This window comes from Pipistrellus kuhlii, unplaced genomic scaffold, assembly GCF_014108245.1.
Source record: "Pipistrellus kuhlii isolate mPipKuh1 unplaced genomic scaffold, mPipKuh1.p scaffold_m20_p_41, whole genome shotgun sequence".
Classification (NCBI taxonomy): Eukaryota; Metazoa; Chordata; class Mammalia; order Chiroptera; family Vespertilionidae; genus Pipistrellus; species Pipistrellus kuhlii.
The window spans coordinates 3,254,680-3,271,222 of NW_023425542.1; the positions used below are offsets into that span (position 1 = coordinate 3,254,680).

The 16,543-nt window shown below is 51.7% G+C and overlaps 1 protein-coding gene across 6 annotated transcripts in view; it reads right to left on the reverse strand.

Moving 5' to 3' along the window:
- Positions 1-870: 870 nt before the first annotated feature.
- WDR25 (WD repeat domain 25) overlaps positions 871-16,543 on the reverse strand; it is a 144,742-nt gene continuing 129,069 nt past the window's right edge. For all 6 annotated transcript variants that reach the window (XM_036411630.2, XM_036411631.2, XM_036411628.2 and 3 more), the window contains 3 exons: positions 4,331-4,501; positions 1,811-1,951; positions 871-1,316 (listed from right to left, as the gene is read on the reverse strand). In XM_036411630.2, coding sequence (XP_036267523.2) covers positions 1,095-1,316; positions 1,811-1,951; positions 4,331-4,501 — 534 coding nt within the window. In that variant the 3' untranslated portion in view covers positions 871-1,094. The remainder of the gene's footprint in view (positions 1,317-1,810; positions 1,952-4,330; positions 4,502-16,543) is intronic.

Here is a 16,543-nt window from a genome sequence, read left to right on the forward strand (position 1 = left end):
AATGCTCTTCGGAAGAAAGCGTTCAGAGAAGGAAACAGAGAGGCATAGAGTCCACCTGCCATTCTTCCCAGTAAGTCACCACCCAAGGGGAGGGAGGGGTTCGCAGACAGCTGGGCTGGGGCAGAGCTGATCAAGCCCACAAGCAGCACTGAGCACAGCACTGTGGCTCCTGCCCATGCGGACCCCCAAGGGGACCAGCCTGAAAAAGAAACGAGCTGGAGGACAGTTCCTGACAGCAGACTAGGCCCGGAGCCAGGCTCAGGGGGAGAGGCTGTTACCCACGATTCCTGCAGCTCCCCCACCCGCCCATGGCCTTCTTCTTAGGCACTCGGTGTTTCCTCACTGAATCCACCTGCCTCCTCCAGGAAGCCTTCCAAGGACCCCTCCGCCCTGAGCCATGGCATCTGCAGGCCCCTGACCCTTTGGTGGACCCTTGGCCTCGCGGGCAGCCCCTCAGTAACAGTCCTGGTTGGGTTAGTGCTCAGCGGCCCCGCAGGTCCCAGCAATGGGTCTTCCTCGAAGTTCCTCAGGGCCCTGCCTTCTCCACGTCACTCCGTCACCCGGCAGGGGCACCGGCGTGGGCAGCGAGCGCACCTGACAGGGCGGGGGCAGGCCCAGGGACCAGCTGGCGTGCTCCGTGGGGGAGGGAGAGGCCGGGGCCTGAGCAGACCGGGCCAGGCTAGGCCCTGAGGGACGGGTGGGCTGCCATGCTCTGCCGAGGACAAACCTGGGGTCCAGGGCCCCCTTTCCCTGGACCCCTCGTCGGGACCCGCAGAGCGAGGCTGCGCCCTCTCCAGATCCCAGCATTCTCATTTCGAGCTCCAGCGGGCGCGAGTGGGGCGGCGAGAGGAACTGCCAACACACATTTACCGCTGAAGTCACCTACGAAACAGCGAGACGCGGTGTTTACTGGGCGGCACGAGCAGTGTGCCAGGCGCTCACTTCCCAGCCTCACAGCTGAGACAGAAGGCTCCTGGCCCCATTTCAGAGGCGCCGAGGACCCGGGGAGGAGTGCCAGCCTCGGTATTTAGTCCCACCCACCCCCGGGGTGCCGGGGGCGACCATGTCTGTCCAGGGGCGCAGCGCTGGAAGGCTCAGTGCCAGATCTTGATGTCACCCTCCCAGGAGCAGGTGGCGAGGACGGAAGGCAGCACAGGGTGGAAGGTGGTGCCCACGCAGGCCTGCGTGTGCCCGTGTAGCGTGCGTGCCCGGCTGGCCGTGCGGAAGCAGTAGAGCAGGACCCGGCCGTCCGCGCTGCCTGTCACCAGCAGGTCTCCGTCGGGGGAGCACTCGCAGCCCACCGCGTAGCCTTCCACCTGCAAGGGCGACACGGTGAGCCCCAGCTCGCCTGCGCAATGGCAGCCACCCACCCACGACAGAGTGGCAGAGCCCGAGCTCCCCCCACACGGTTCTGGGGTGACCGTGTACAGGTTACCTCAGTGGTGCCCAGGAGGGCTGGCACTGCTGACATCACCAGGCCCTGGCCCCGCCCCCACAGGAAGCAGGTCTCAGTGATGAAAGGGGGCGGAGCTAGAGACTCTGTCCCGCCCCATCCCATGTGAGCGGAGTCAGAGGAAACCTTTCCCCCTGCAGCTGGGGTCCGGGGCAGAGACCAGCCTGGCATAGACACCAGGCCACACAGCATCTGCTGGACAGAGGTCTGTGCACTCTGACCCGACCCATTGCTGATGGCTGGCATCGCGTGGCGGGGGCTCTGGGGCCAGCGCTCAGCCTTCTGAGGGTGGAGTTGGGGGTGGGGGTGGGGGAAGGGGTGGAATGGGGGAGGGAGGAGGGGCCAGGTAAGCCGTACCTTGTGCCCTTCGTAGCGCCGCCTTCTGCTCATCCGGTAGGGCCACACGGCGGAGAAGAGGGCCAGGTAGTTGCCATTGGTCTGGGCCAGGAACACGGGCTCCCGCGGGTGCAAGGCCAGGCTGGGGCAGGTGTACCTCTCCTGAGAAACGGGGCCACACAGAGGGTCAAGGATGCTTGGGCTGTGCCTGCCGCCTCTGCAGACACGCCGCCCTGCTCTCTGCTCACAGGTCAGTGTGTTTCCTGCTGCTGCTGTAACAACTGCCTCAAACTCAGTGGCTTGAAACACACAGACTTCGGACCCTGCAGATCTGGAGGTCAGAAGTCTGAGCAGGCCCTCGCTGGGCTAATCATGGTGTCAGCAGAGCTGTGCTGGCTCCGGAGGCTCCAGGGGGACGTACTTTGTGCGCTTCCAGCTTCCAGGAGCCACTTGCCCTCCTTGGCCCATGGCCCTTATGGCAGATCTTAAAGGGCCCCCCAAAATAGATTCACATCCTAATTCCTAGGGCCCGTGAATGACGCCTTGCGTGTCTTTGCAGAAGTAACTGAGTTAAGCATCTCGATGTGGGGAGTTACCCTGTATTATTGCCTACGTTCAGCCACGTTATCCCTCTGAGGGAGGCACGGGAGGTGGGACGCACACGGTGATGTGAGCACGGATCAGAGAGCGATCTGAAGATGCTGGCGCACAGCTCGGAGGGATGCCCAGTATCACCAGCAGCCACCAGACACGAGGCAGCAAGGGACAGATCTGCCCTGCCAACACCCCATTTCAGCCCAGTGATACGGAGTCTAACTGCCATCCTCAGAAATGGGTGGGAACACACCGCTGATGGCGTGAGCCTCCCATCTGTGGTAACACGCTCCCCGGGAAGAGAGAACGAATGTGCGTGCCCATCCCCCCACCCCCATTCCACAGGGGGCCCTGGGGCAGCCAGCGCAGGGTCCCACGCGGTCCAAAAGCACCATCAGTGAAGGGGTGAATGATCAAGCGAGAAGATAAATGAGGAGTGTTCAAACCCTCAGGGAGAGCTCACTGTTTGAGAGGCTCAGTCCCACAGAAGCACCCTTGGGAGCTCCCTTCTCAGCAGCGCCTGTCCGTTCACATTTTAAGAGTTGCCCAAGTTCAGAGGCAAAGCAGGAGCAGCCTAGTATGCCATCAGAGGCATGGATGCCGGGCTGAGCTCCCCGGTGATGCTGCCGGCAAGGAGGTGTGCGTCTGGGACAGCTCAGCCAGCAGTGCTCCGCCCCCTCACTCCTTCCCCTGCTCTCCCCTGGGGCTGATGGAGGCAGGAAGCCCCGGTGCTCAGAGGTGTCCCCCATCCCCTTGCTTTTCCTAGGAGGTTACACTGGACCCTAAAGTGAGATCTAGAGACAGGTTTGCTCAGGGTCACGCAGAACCATCGGAAAACAAGGGGAAAGCAAGGAGAGGGAGCAGGTGTGCATGTACACCTGACACGTATTTTTAAATTCAGGGTGGGAGCACCAAAGAGATCAGCCATGGCTTGTTTGAAATCTTAAACGATGGTTGCGGTGGTGATGATAGTGACAGTTAAAATGATGATGATCATGTGGTGGTGGTGGTAGTGATGATGATATGATGATAATAATGATATGGTGATGATGATGGTAACAATGGTGATAGTTATGATGATAGGGATAGCAATGATTAAGGTGATGATGGTATGGCGATGATGGTGATAGTTATGATGATGGTGGTGGTAATCACAGTGATAATGGTGATTAGTAATGATAGTGGGGGTGGCAATGGTGATGAAGGTGGTGGTGGTGGTGGTGGTTGTGGTGATGGTGATGATGATGATGATGGTGATTGTGATGGTGATGGTGGTGGTGATGATGGTGGCGGTGGCAATGGCGGTGGTGGTGGTGATGATGATAGTGATGATAGTGGTAATGATGGTGATAATATAAGTAATGCATTTATGAAGCAATCCCTGTACCTGGCACTATTCTAGACCCTTAATAAGTGTTCTTTAAATTCTCAAAACCACTCTATGAGGCAAGTAATATTCTCACCCTCAATTTTCTGAGAAGACAATAAAAATCAAAAGGGCTAAGTAATGGGCCCAGCGCCCCCAGTTTGTAAGTGTTGAGTCCAGGACCATAATTCAGGTGGTCTAACTCCTGAGTCACAACTCCTGCCAAAGCCACCAGCAATGAAGGGCAGAGTCCCATGGGCTGGATGGGTGGCAGAGAAAGGGGAGGGGTGTCTCGAGCTGCTCAGTCGTCTACCAGTCCCTCTGTACTGGCTGCCCCTCCACCCCTTTACCCTGTGGGTGGCGGTGCAGGGCGGGGCCGAGTGGGAGGACAGTTAGGGAGAAACAGTTATGATGTAAAATGGAGCCTGTGGATTCACATTCCTTCCCCTGCCCTAGGAATCCCGGGCAGCCAATCTGTCTGCAGAGACCCTGCCTCCTGAACCGTCCCAAACAGGAAGTGGCCTGGGACCTAAGGCCAAACGGGGTGAAGACAGAAAGCAAGGCCAAATAGGGCTTCTCACGTGGAAAATCTGGTTGGAGATTTTGGCGGAGCTCCGGAAATCCCAGGCGATGATGGTACGGTCAGCAGAGTCCCGGCTCGAGGCATCCGTGCTGCTCAGAAACTCCGAGCCCTCGCGAAGGAAGAGGATGTCCAGGGTCTGCTGGATGGTCGCCTTGTAGCTCCTCACCACCTGCAAGAGCAGGCGCCGTCATGCTGGCGGCCCAGGAGCGCTGGGCAGCCTCCGCGGGGAGGCAGCGCACAGGGCGTCAGGGAGGGCAGAGCGTGGACAAGGCGCTGGGGGCTGCTGCAGGGGGACCTGGGGCCCTCGGGTTCCGCCAGGAAAACGCCTGTCTTCCCAGGACATATCCACACCTCCCACTGCCTTGCCTGATACACCTCCTCGTGGAGAGTCCCCCTCCCACACTCACCCCACACCCGTTGGTGCGGGGCCTGGGAGGTGATGGTCTCCGTCAGACTGGTCCCCTAGGGAGCCACCAAGGCAAGCTGAGGGCAGGGCCTGCGCTTAGCCAAGGGCACCCAAGGGGCATCAGGGATGTCCATCAACCTGGAGCCATTCTTGCTTCTGAAGATGGCACATAATTCAAGCTCACAATGTCCCAGCCTATTGCCCCGGAGTAGCTGTGTTGCTGGGAGGGAAAGTTCTCGGAGACCATAGAGCCAGAACCACGGTGAGCAGGTTAGCTTTAGATATGGGGGGAAGGGGGCAAGGTTTGGCTTTTTATTCCCATAACAAATTGTAGGTACCAGAGGGTAGCAGAGCTATCAGCAGTGTTTTATTTATTTACTTACTTACTTGTTTACTTACTTATTTAAAACCTTGTTTCCCTTTATTTTATTTATTTATTTATTTTTATTAAACTAGAGGCCCGGTGCACAAAAATTGTGCACTGAGGTGGGGAGGGGCCCCTCAGCCCAGCCTGTGTCCTCTCGCAGTCCGGGACCCCTCGTTCCTCACTGCCTGCCTGCAGTGGAGGCGGGATAGGGTCCCTCCACCACCACTGCGCTCACCAGCCGTGAGCCTGGCTTCTGGCTGAACAGCACTCCCCCTGTGGGGGTGCACTGATCACCAGGGAGCAGCTCCTGCATTGAGCGTCTGCCCCCTGGTGGTCACTGTACATCATAGTGACTGGTTGTTCCGCCGTTCAGTTGATTTGCAATTAGGGTTTTATTATATAGGATTTATTGGGTTGGCATTGATCAGCATGAACACACAGGTGTTAGGTGTGGGTTTTTATGTTACAAGGTCTGTATATTGCATTGTGTGCCCATCATCCAAAGTCACATCTTCTCCTGTCACCATATATTAGGCCTTCCTTTCCCCCCAACCCTCTTCCCTCTGGCAATCACCACTCTGCTGTGTGTGTCCATGAGTTTCAGTTTTATATCCCACATAGGAGTGAACTCATATGGTTCTTAGCCTCTGCTGGCTGACTTCTTTCACTTAGCTAATGTTTTCAAGGTCCACCCATGTTGCTGGGTGGACTGTTCTTACAGCTGAGTAGTATTCTATTGTGTGCATGTGTCTCAGCTTCTTTATCCAGCCCTCACTGGAGAGCACTTTGGTTGTTTCCATGTCTTTTTTTTTTTTTTTTTTTAATACATTTTATTGATTTTTTACAGAGAGGAAGGGAGAGAGATAGAGAGCTAGAAACGTCGATGAGCGAGAAACATCAACCAGCTGCCTCTTGCACACCCCCTACTGGGGATGTGCCCACAACCCAGGTACATGCCCTTGACTGGAATCGAACCTGGGACCTTTCAGTCCGCAGACCGCCGCTCTACCACTGAGCCAAACCGGTTTTGGCTGTTTCCATGTCTTGGCCACCATAAATAATGCTTCAATGAATATCGGGGTGCATATATCTTTGTGAATACATGTTTTTGAGGTGTTGGGGTATACACCCAGGAGAGGGATTGTTGGGTCGTATGGAAGCTCTATTGTAAATTGTTTGAGGAATCGCCAGACTGCTTTCCGTAGTGGTTGTATCATCTACATTCCCACCAGCAGTGGATAAGGGTTCCCTTTCTCCCCACATCTCCCCCAACACTTGTCTGGCTTGTCTTGTTGACTAGGGCCACTCTAACAGGTGTGAGATGTTTTACTGTAATGTTGTTTGCACTTCCCTGATTGCCAGTGAGGTTGAACATATTTTCGATATATCTATTGGCTCTTCATACGTCTTATTGAGAGAGGAGAGTTTTCAGGTCCTCTGCCTACCCTTTGATTGGGTTTTTTATTTATCTGGTGTTGAGTTTTACAAGTTCTTTTTTTTTTTTTTTAATATATTTTATTGATTTTGTACAGAGAGGAAGGGAGAGAGATAGAGAGTTAGAAACATCGATGAGAGAGTCATCAATCAGCTGCCTCTTGCACACCCCTCACTGGGGACATGCCCGCAACCAACGTACATGCCCTTGACCGGAATCGAACCCGGGACCCTTCAGTCCCCAGGCCAATGCTCTATCCATTGAGCCAAACCAGTCTTGGCAACAAGTTCTTTATATATTTTGGAAATTAGACCTCTGTCAGAGCCACTGTTTGCAAATATCATCTCCCATCTGCTTGGCTGCCTCTTTGTTTTGTTGTCAGTTCCTACTGCTGGGCAGAAGCTTTTTGGTTTTAGCCCCATTCATTTATTTTTGCCTTTACTTCCTTTGCCTTTGGGGTCCAGTTCATAAAATGTTTTCTACGACCCTGGTCCATAAGTTTGGTATCTATATTTTCTTCTATGTAACTTATTGTTTGGGGTCTTCTATTTGGGTCTGTGGTCCATTTCGAATTAATTTCTGTACACTGGGACAAGTTGCAATCCAGTTTCATTCCTTTGCATGTGGCTTTCCTGTTTTCTCAGCACCATTTATTGAAGAGACTGTCTTTACTCCATTGTGTGTTTCTGGCTCCTTTGTTGAAAATTATCTGTCCAGCCCAGCTGGTGTGACTCAGTGGCTGAGTGATGACCTATGAACCAGGAGGTCATGGTTCAATTCCTGGTCAGGGCACATGGCCGGGTCATAGGGCATGTAGGATGTAGCCGATCAATGATTCTCTCTCATCACTGATGTTTCTATCTCTCTCTCCCTCTACATATATGAAGTCAATAATATATATATGAAAATTATCTGTCCATGCACTGCCGTGTTTCCCTGAAAATAAGACATCCTCCAAAAATAAGACCTAGTGCAGGGAAAGATAAGACATTCCCTGAAAATAAGACCTAGCGCAACTTTGGGAGAAAAAATTAATATAAGACACTGTCTTATTTTCGGGGAAACAGGGTAGGACATTTGGTTTTAAAGCTGGGCTCTCTATTCCATTCCACTGATCTGTGTGTCTGTTTCTTTGCCAATCTGTGCTGATCATCATGGCTCTGTGGTATAAATTTAAGGCAGGTAGCTTGATACCTCCAGTTTTGTTCTTTTTTCTCAGGATTACTTTGGCTATTCAGGATCTTCTGTGGTTCCACACAAATCTGATGATTTCGCATTCTATTTCTTTGAAAAATGACATTGGTATTTTGGTGGGGATTGCTTTAAATCTGTATATTGCTTTGCGTAATATGGCTATTTTAACTATGTCGATTCTTCCAAATCCATGAACACAAGATATTTTTCCATTTTGTTGTGTCTTTTTCAATTTATTTTAATAATGCTTTGTAATTTTCAGTATATAGGTCTTTCACATTCTTTGTTAAGTTTATTCCTAGGTATTTTATTCTTTTGGTTGCAATTTCAAAAGAAATTTTTTTTCTTAAATTTTGTTCTTAGTATACAGAAAGGCAATGGATCTTTGCAAATTGATTTTGTATCTTACAACTTGACTATATTTGTTTATTGTTCCTAATAGTTTCCTGGTGGGGTTTTTAGGGTTTTCTACATAGAAAACGATGTCACCTTCAAAAAGCGACAGTTTAACATCTTACATCCCTAGGTGGATGCCTTTTATTTCTTTCTCGTGCCTCATTGCTGTCTAGGACCTCCAGCATGATGTTGAGTAAGAGTGATGAGTGGACATCTTTGTTTTATTTCTGATCTTAGAGAAAAAATGTTCAGTTTTTCATCCCTGATTACGTATTACCTGAGGGTTTATCATATATGGCCTTTATTATGCTGAGGTACTTTCCTCCTACTTCTATTTTATTGAGTGTTTCAATCACAAATGGATGTTGTATCTTATCAAATGCTTTTTCTGTATCTATTGATAAGATCACGTGATTTTTATCCTTTCTTTTGTTAATGTGGCCTATTGCATGGATTGATTTTCGTATGTTGAACCATCCTGTGCCCATGGAATAACCCCCACTTGATCATGATGTGTATTTTTGCATACACTGTTGTATTTGATCTGCTAGTATTTTGTTTAGGATTTTTGCATTAGTATTCATCAGAGATATTGGTCCATAGTTTTCTTTTTTGTGTGTTATGTTTGCCAGGTTTTGGTATCAGGGTTATATTGGCCTCTTAGAATTTGTTCGGAAGTAGTGCCTCTTTTTCAAATTTTTTTTTGGTAAGAGTTTGAGAAGTATAGGTTTTAAATCTTCTTTGAAATTTGGTAGAGTTCACGGGTGAAGCCATCTGGTCATGGATTTTTATTTCTTGGGAGGTTTTTGATGGTTGTTTCAATTTCCTCACTGCTGATCAGTCTACTTAGATTCTTCAATTCTTCATGTGTTAGTCTAGGAAAGTTATATGTTTTAGAACAAATCTATTTCTTCTAGTTAATGAATTTGATAGCATGTAGTCTTTCATAATATTCTAGTAGTATGATCCTTTTTATAGCTATGATGTAAAGACATTTTTTATATCTTAGTATCATCGCCAATATTCCAAAGCCTCCTGCCTCGTAAACTAATGTGATTAAGTGTCCAGCAGTTGTTCTGCTTTCTCCAGAGCACTTTATCACCATCACCTGCTGTTCTAAGACAACTGGTTTGGCAGCGACAGGTGCGAGGCGGAGACTAACAAGAACCTCCACTGAACAAATGCACAAAAAGCTCTACTTGAAATTGCAGCCAGGGCACTGTGCCTCTGGCCTGCTGCCCTGCCCGCCCATTTATCAGCTCCCAGAGCGCCACCATGCGGCCACAGCATGAACAGTTCACCCATACCCCAGCCCAACGTTGACCAATCTTTTTTAATATATTTTATTGACTTTTTTACAGAGAGGAAGGAGAGAGGGATAGAGAGTTAGAAACATCAATGAGAGACATCGATCAGCTGCCTCTTGCACACCTCCTACTGGGATGTGCCCGCAACCAAGGTACATGCCCTTTACCAGAATCGAACCTGGGACCCTTGAGTCCGCAGGCCAACGCTCTATCCACTGAGCCAAACTGCTTTTGGCACGTTGAGCCATCTTGACACACTTTTTAAAAACTGGAGTTCACAGCCTTTCAAATGTTGCAGACTTTTCTATCAACCTCTTTCCAATGTATGTGTATCAAATTCCCATTAAATGCAACATCAATCCAATTTAGACTGGGGTGGGGGTGCTTGGAGGCCCATTCTGCAGATGAGGAGCACTGAGGCTAAGGGAGATGCAGGGATCTGCCAAGATCACACAGCCAGGAGCGGTGGAACTTCTCCCAGACCAGCTGCTTCCTGGGGGCCCACACCGGCTCCCGCCGCCAGTTCCTGTCTCAGTAAGTGCTGGGACACATTCCTGGGAGGGTGGGCGATAGACGGCTGCTCTTCTCTCAGCCTCTTCAGAAGCAGCCCCCCTCAGGGTGAGTTCTGGGTGGGCCCCTGAAACCAAGGGGGGAGAAGAGAGGGCATCTCTGCCAGACTCTGAACGCAGGGCTGGGGACGGCTACTGCTCTCCCTCCTTCCCTCCCTCTCTCCTTCCCTCCCACCCCAGGACGCACAGGCCCACGTGCCTCTCCGGGTCCTGAGTCTCCGGAGTGTGGGTTAGGGAAGGCCGGGACAGGCAGGAGGCGCAGAGGCCCGCGCCTGCCCAGTCTGGGGCTGGGGCGGGGGCAGCGGCCCAGGGCCTGGGATGGATGTGGTGTCCTCAGCGTCTGTCATGAGCCTGCCCATCCTTCCCACTCTCGGAGCAGTGCCGCCCCAGGCGTGCTTAGAATCTGCTCGGAAGGAAGGAGGGGGAAGGAAGGAGTGATGGGAAGGCCCCCTCCCCTTGGCTCTGAAGTAACTCTACTGGGTCCAAATCCATCCTCTCCTCCCATCCCCCAGCCATTCCTGACTCTCCACCCCCCACCTCCAGACACCCCCTGCCTCCCTCGCCAGGGCCACCTGGGGCCTGACCACCTTCCACCCCCTTTCCTGAAGCCTCTTGCCTGGGCTGGGGCACGGATAGGCCACATGTGGCTGGTCTGCTGTCCCTGGACACGGCTCGTGCACGGAGACACTTCTCCCTCCCCAGCTAGGGGCATGCACCACGGCAGTCCCTCAGTGTCCAGGGCGCCCCCATGGACACACACTGACCCAGGAGAGGATGGGAGGAGAAGGCCCTGCCACTTGCCCAGTGCCTGTTAAACGGCAGCCACAGGCCGGGGTCACATAGGCCGCCCGCTGCCCGCCCAGCGGGAGGCGACTGTGCCCAGGTGGCATGGCCCAGAGAGAAGCAGGAGCCGGGCCTTGGCATGTTGGCCGCAGAGCAGTCCAGTGCCCACCAGCACACCGCCGGCCGCCCCGGCCCAGCTTTCCCAGGAGAGCGAGCCCGCTGTTCTGGACGTTTCCCGGGAATGATGGAAATGGCCCGAGTCATTGGGGCGCCATAAACCCGAATGGCGGGAAACAGGTGTGTCCCGGGCAGGCCCGGCCGATGCCGCCGCACGGGACCGTGACTTACCGGCCCCGCGCCTGCCCGTGCCCGGCCCGCCAGGAGCCATTCGCCGTCTCGCTGGTGGGTTTTATGGCAACTTTAATTACACCGACAGCTGGCGCGCCGGCCCCGGGGCTGGGTGCTCCGGGCCTAACTGGCTGGATCCAGGCGCCTGGCAGCCCGCCTCGCCGGGAAGCACCTCCGCGCCAAGGTCTAGGGCGCCGGGGCAAGCGGAGGGCGTGATCGTGGCACAGTGGGTGCTGCTGAAGCCTCCTGAGGTCCTGGAAACCTGCCCGCTGGTGTCCACCGCACAGCTGAGGACCGGCTCCGGGGTCCGCCCGAGGGCACGCTTTCCCTCCCTTGGGTCCCTGCCTCTTCAACGGGCGTGAGGTCGGGATGCAGGCGAGGCGTGGTCCTGGCCGGGCAGCTGACTTAGTGTGCCCATGGGAGCCCTCCCCTCTCGGGGTCTGGCACTGCGGGCACCAGCTCATCTCACTGCACCCAGACCTGAAGGCGAGGCGAGGGGAGACACTGCTCTGGGCTCCCCGCACCGGGCCCTGAGCTCCCGGGGCGGACATCTGCCCCATGCCTGGGTGGCCCTGGCCCGCACTGGGGCAGCACGCTGCAGGCAGGGCGGTGTATGAATGAGGAGCTGCACAAGGGAAGAGTGGATACATAAACGGATGAATGAACAGAACAACTTGCAAAGCAGTGAGTGAGCTCAGCCTCTGGCTGCCAGCACACGCTGGCACTTGGGGCTGAGGCAACACCCACGGAGCCGCTGCCACCAGCCCCGGCAGCGCCGGGTGACGTTCGGGCACAGGGAGCGCCTATGGCTGGGACACGCAGCCACAGGCAAACTGATCCTCCCAGGAGCTCCGAGACCACGGTGGGCAGGAGGGGAGGGCAGGGCGACTGCGCTCCATACGGCGTCACTGGCCAGGCGAGTGGGCCTCCCTGCCCAGGGGGAGATGGGTACCGGGTACAGGGGCCTGGCGGCCTCTTCTGGCTGCAGGGCCTGGGGCAGACATTGCCTCTCCATGCTTCCGACACCACCCTGGAAGGCGGGGACAACGACGGACCTCTGGCTTGGGAGTCAACAGAGGTGGTAGGTCGGCTGGCTCGGTGGCCACCACGCGGCAGACGCTCATGTACCTTCTCTCGGCCCGGCAGGCAAGAGCGAGTCCCCAGGATGGAGCCGAGAGTCCCTGGCAAATCCCCCCACTGGATCTCCACTCCTTCTCCCGGAAAAGGCACGTGCTGGAGCCTTTCAAATGCTGCGATGCGGGGGTCTCCGCACGGGCGGGAGTGCGGAGTGAACACGCACACGGGTGAGCGGGTACACAGACGGGGGCAGGCACGTGCCTGCCCTGCACCCCTCTGAAGGGACTTGTCTCGAAGCAACACTGGCAAACTGGAGGCATGGGTAAGAGCCCCACAGGGAAAGAGGCCAAACAGAACAGTGTGCACGGAGAGCGCTGTCAGTAAATGTGAAAAGGATCAGAAATGTTAAAAGGTACTATAAAACCAGGAGAAGGAAAGATTCTTGGATTTCCCACAGTCTGGGACTGGAGAACCCTTCCTGGCTATGACTCCAGGGCCAGAGCAATCAGACGAAAGATGGGTAAATAAACCTACATGAAAACCATCATCATCGTGGCGTTGCATAAAAATGTGGAAATAAGAAGAAGAGTAAAAAAGACAAATGGGAGAAATATTTGCAACTTATATTAGAAGCAAAGGTCATTATCCCTAAATACAAACCGTTTCTAAAAACAGATAAAAGTGACCAAGACAATAAAATATGTAATAAATAAATAAATAAATAAATAAATAAATAAATAAATAAAAGTGACCAAGAGTTCCACACAAGCCGAAACCAGTTTGGCTCAGTGGATAGAGCATCAGCCTGTGGACTGAAGGGTCCCAGGTTCGATTCCGGTCAAGGGCATCTACCTTGGTTGCGGGGATATCCCCGGTGGGGAGTGTGTAGGAGGCAGCTGATTGATGTTTCTCTCTCATTGATGTTTCTAACTTTCTATCCCTCTCCCTTCCTCTCGGTAAAAAAATTATAAAATATATATATATTTTTAAAAAGAGTTCCACACAAAAGTGAGCAAGAAACGTGAACAGAAAGGTCCATAAAAGGAAATGCAATCGGCCCTTCGCCCTTGCTCATTTTAATGAAATGCCCCTTTAAATGACACGAAGGTATCATTCTTGCCTATCACATTGGCAAACGCCAAAAGTCTGGCACATTCTCGCTTGGCTAGTCGTGGGGCATCGGTGAGAGGAATGTGAGCCGCACGGTCCTTGTGGGGAGAACTGGGGCCAGGACACAGTCCCACATGACTGGTCCTTGCCATCTGCCTGACCTGCAGTCCCCGGAGGGACCAGTCCCAAAGCGACACTGGCAAAACGCCCCAAGACACCAGCTGAGGCCCCTGAAAACAGCACGACTTTAGGAATAAAAACTTAGGGGGGCTGAATAAACGCCAGGCAGGAGCCGGTTAAGGAAGCCCAGCACAGCCCATTCCGGAATGCGCCACAGCTGGGAGAACGAGGCTTACTCCCTGCCTGCGGAGGGGTGGCCTCCAGATCCGCTGCTCAGGGAAGAAGCCACGTGGGAGGAAAACAGGTGGGAAGGAACGTGAAGAGATGCTATGGATATATGGATGTGTTTGCTTGCATTGAAAACAGGAGGGAGGTAAATCGGAAGCTAAGTGAGTAAAGGAGTAAGTCAGCCGCTAGAGTAAGGAAGAGAATGGATGGAGGAGACAGGGTTGGGAGTAGAAGTTAGAAAATTTCTGTAAAGGGCCAAATGGTAAATATTTTAGAGTTTATGGGCCCCCTACAGTCACTGGGGTGTGTGTGTGTGTGTGTGTGTGTGTGTGTGTGTGTGTGTGACAGCCGTTTAAAAATGTAAACCAGATTGGACCCAGGAATTGTAGTTTTGCAATCCCTTCTCTAGAACAATGTACATATTTTATAACATTATACAACAAGATTAACTTAAAAAGCAGTCTCTAAAATGTGAAGGAAAATTAAGCAAATGAAACAAACCGAGAATTGAGCTAGTAGCTTAACCACATAAGTAGAATTTATTTTGGGAGATGTGAAAGCACAGTAATTTAATGGCAGGTCCTTCGCTGAATATACATCATGAACAGTAATTTGATGGTAAACCCTAATTAGATATGCACTGTGGACAAAATCAACTGAGAGCAATCTTAAACTGTTTTCAGTCATGAAATTGCCAGTGTCAATATACCAAAAAAAAATGTGTTAAGACAGAAATAAAAATGTTCACTGACAAAGAAATCAAAAATATATCAAAGCAAAGAAGCCAAGGAAAAGTTCTGAAATCCTAAGATTGAACTGGAAAAACATAGTGCTACCAATGGTGCCTGTTTTCTTTTCTTTTCTTTTTTAATATATTTTATTGATTTTTTACAGAGAGGAAGGGAGAGGTATTGAGAGTTAGAAATATCAATGAGAGAGAAACATCGATCAGCTCCCTCCTGCACACCTCCTACTGGAGATGTGCCCGCAAACAAGGTACATGTCCTTGACCAGAATCGAACTAGGGACCCTTCAGTCTGAAGGCCGACGCTCTATCCACTGAGCAAACCAGTCAGGGCTGATTGTTTTCTTAACAACAAAACCATTTCCTAGCTGTATCTGTGGAAGAAACCTAGGAACACGACCAACCACAGCCTCGATTTCTGTCTCTCAGCAGCTGAATCCGCAAATAACAGACGACAGACCAGTTAGCAAATGTTTACGAAGGGAGAGGAGAGACCGGCCAAACTAAGTGAGACATGGAAGATGTACCAGAACCCCAACGAACTTCTACACAGGAAACACACAGTGCTGAGATGAAACATACGTTGAGTGGGATTAACATCAGATGAGACAGTGCAGGAGGAAACATTAGTGAACTGGAAGAGCATAGCAACTGAAATTATTCCAGAGTAGAGAGGGGGAAAGGTTGACTTTTTAAAAAATGAAACACAATCTAGTTTGAATCCCAAATGGGATAAACTCACCAATGGCCTTTCACCCTCTATCACAAATTACAAGTAAACCAAATTCACGATGCAATTACCTGAAGACCAAAAAGTAACAGCAGGTGGGTTAGGGACAGGAAGTCGAAATGTGAAGAGAAACCAATATGGCAAGGGAGGCTTCAAGTCTGTGGGATGTTCAGACTGGGGTTTTCACTTCTACTGTTTGGGAGGCATCTTTTCATTGCCGACACTGACTCACAGACTGACTGATTTTAGGGATTATCATCATGGGCATGGACAGCAAAAAACCCGAAATAAATCCACCATACTGGCCAAAGAGACAAAAGAGAAAAGGGGAGGAGGGTGTCTCTGTAAGCCAGAGAGCACTGGAAATCGTAAAACTATCTCCGTCTCGTCCTTCCAGCCCTGCCCGGAACAGAGCCGCACTGCTCTGACATGCAGTACAAGTACCTGAAACCCAGAGGAGAGAGTCTGAACGAAAGAACTGGGGAAAAGTGACCTTATTGGGAAACCCACGCCGAAACCGGTGTGGCTCAGTGGATAGAGCGTCAGCCTGCGGACGGAAGAGTCTCAGGTTTGAAAAAGTCAGGGGCATGTGCCTTGGTTGCGGGCACACCTCCAGTGGGGGGGTGGGGGGTGGTGTGTGTGCAGGAGCAGCTGATCCGTGTTTCTCTCTCAACGATGTTTCTGACTATCCCTCTCCCTTCCTAACTGTAAAAAATCAATAAAATGTATTTTTTTAAAAAGAGGAAAACCCACATTGTTTTTTTCCACTATTTTCTCCAAAGTTAGCCAGTTTGCCGTGAGAGGGATCCATGTGGTCCCCATGAGACACAGCAGAAGGCTGACCCTGGGAGAGAAGTCCATCTCTCTGGGCCACGGAACCAGGCCCTGGGGAGACGGAGAGGGAGAAACGCCGAAGAGGGGAGAGCTGAGAAGGGAACCCTCTCATTCTGTGTATGAGCTGATATGCACCCCCGGACAGTCCCTAACCTACACGTGCGTGACCGTCAAACACAGCTCAGTCAGTAGTGGAGCACCGTGAGACCACTGCCTAGGTCTGAAACCAACCCTTCACTCTCACTGTCACAAAGGTTTTGAACACCGAAGTGCAACCACTGCCCACAAAAGGAGAGAAAACTTGCTCACTGAATCTAACTGGGTTGGCTGCCCACTGAGACAAACAAATCACTGTTCTCCACAGGGTTCCACGGGGACCCGGGATCTGACAATATAAAGCTAAAAATCTGCAGGATGTGTTCTTAAATTGATTTGACATATAAAGAACCAGGAAAATGTAAACAGTAACCATGAGAAAAAAATAAAACGTTGCCAGCCCTGAAATGATCCAGATCTTGGAATGATTAGACACATTTAAACAGCTATTATAATAATCCTCAAT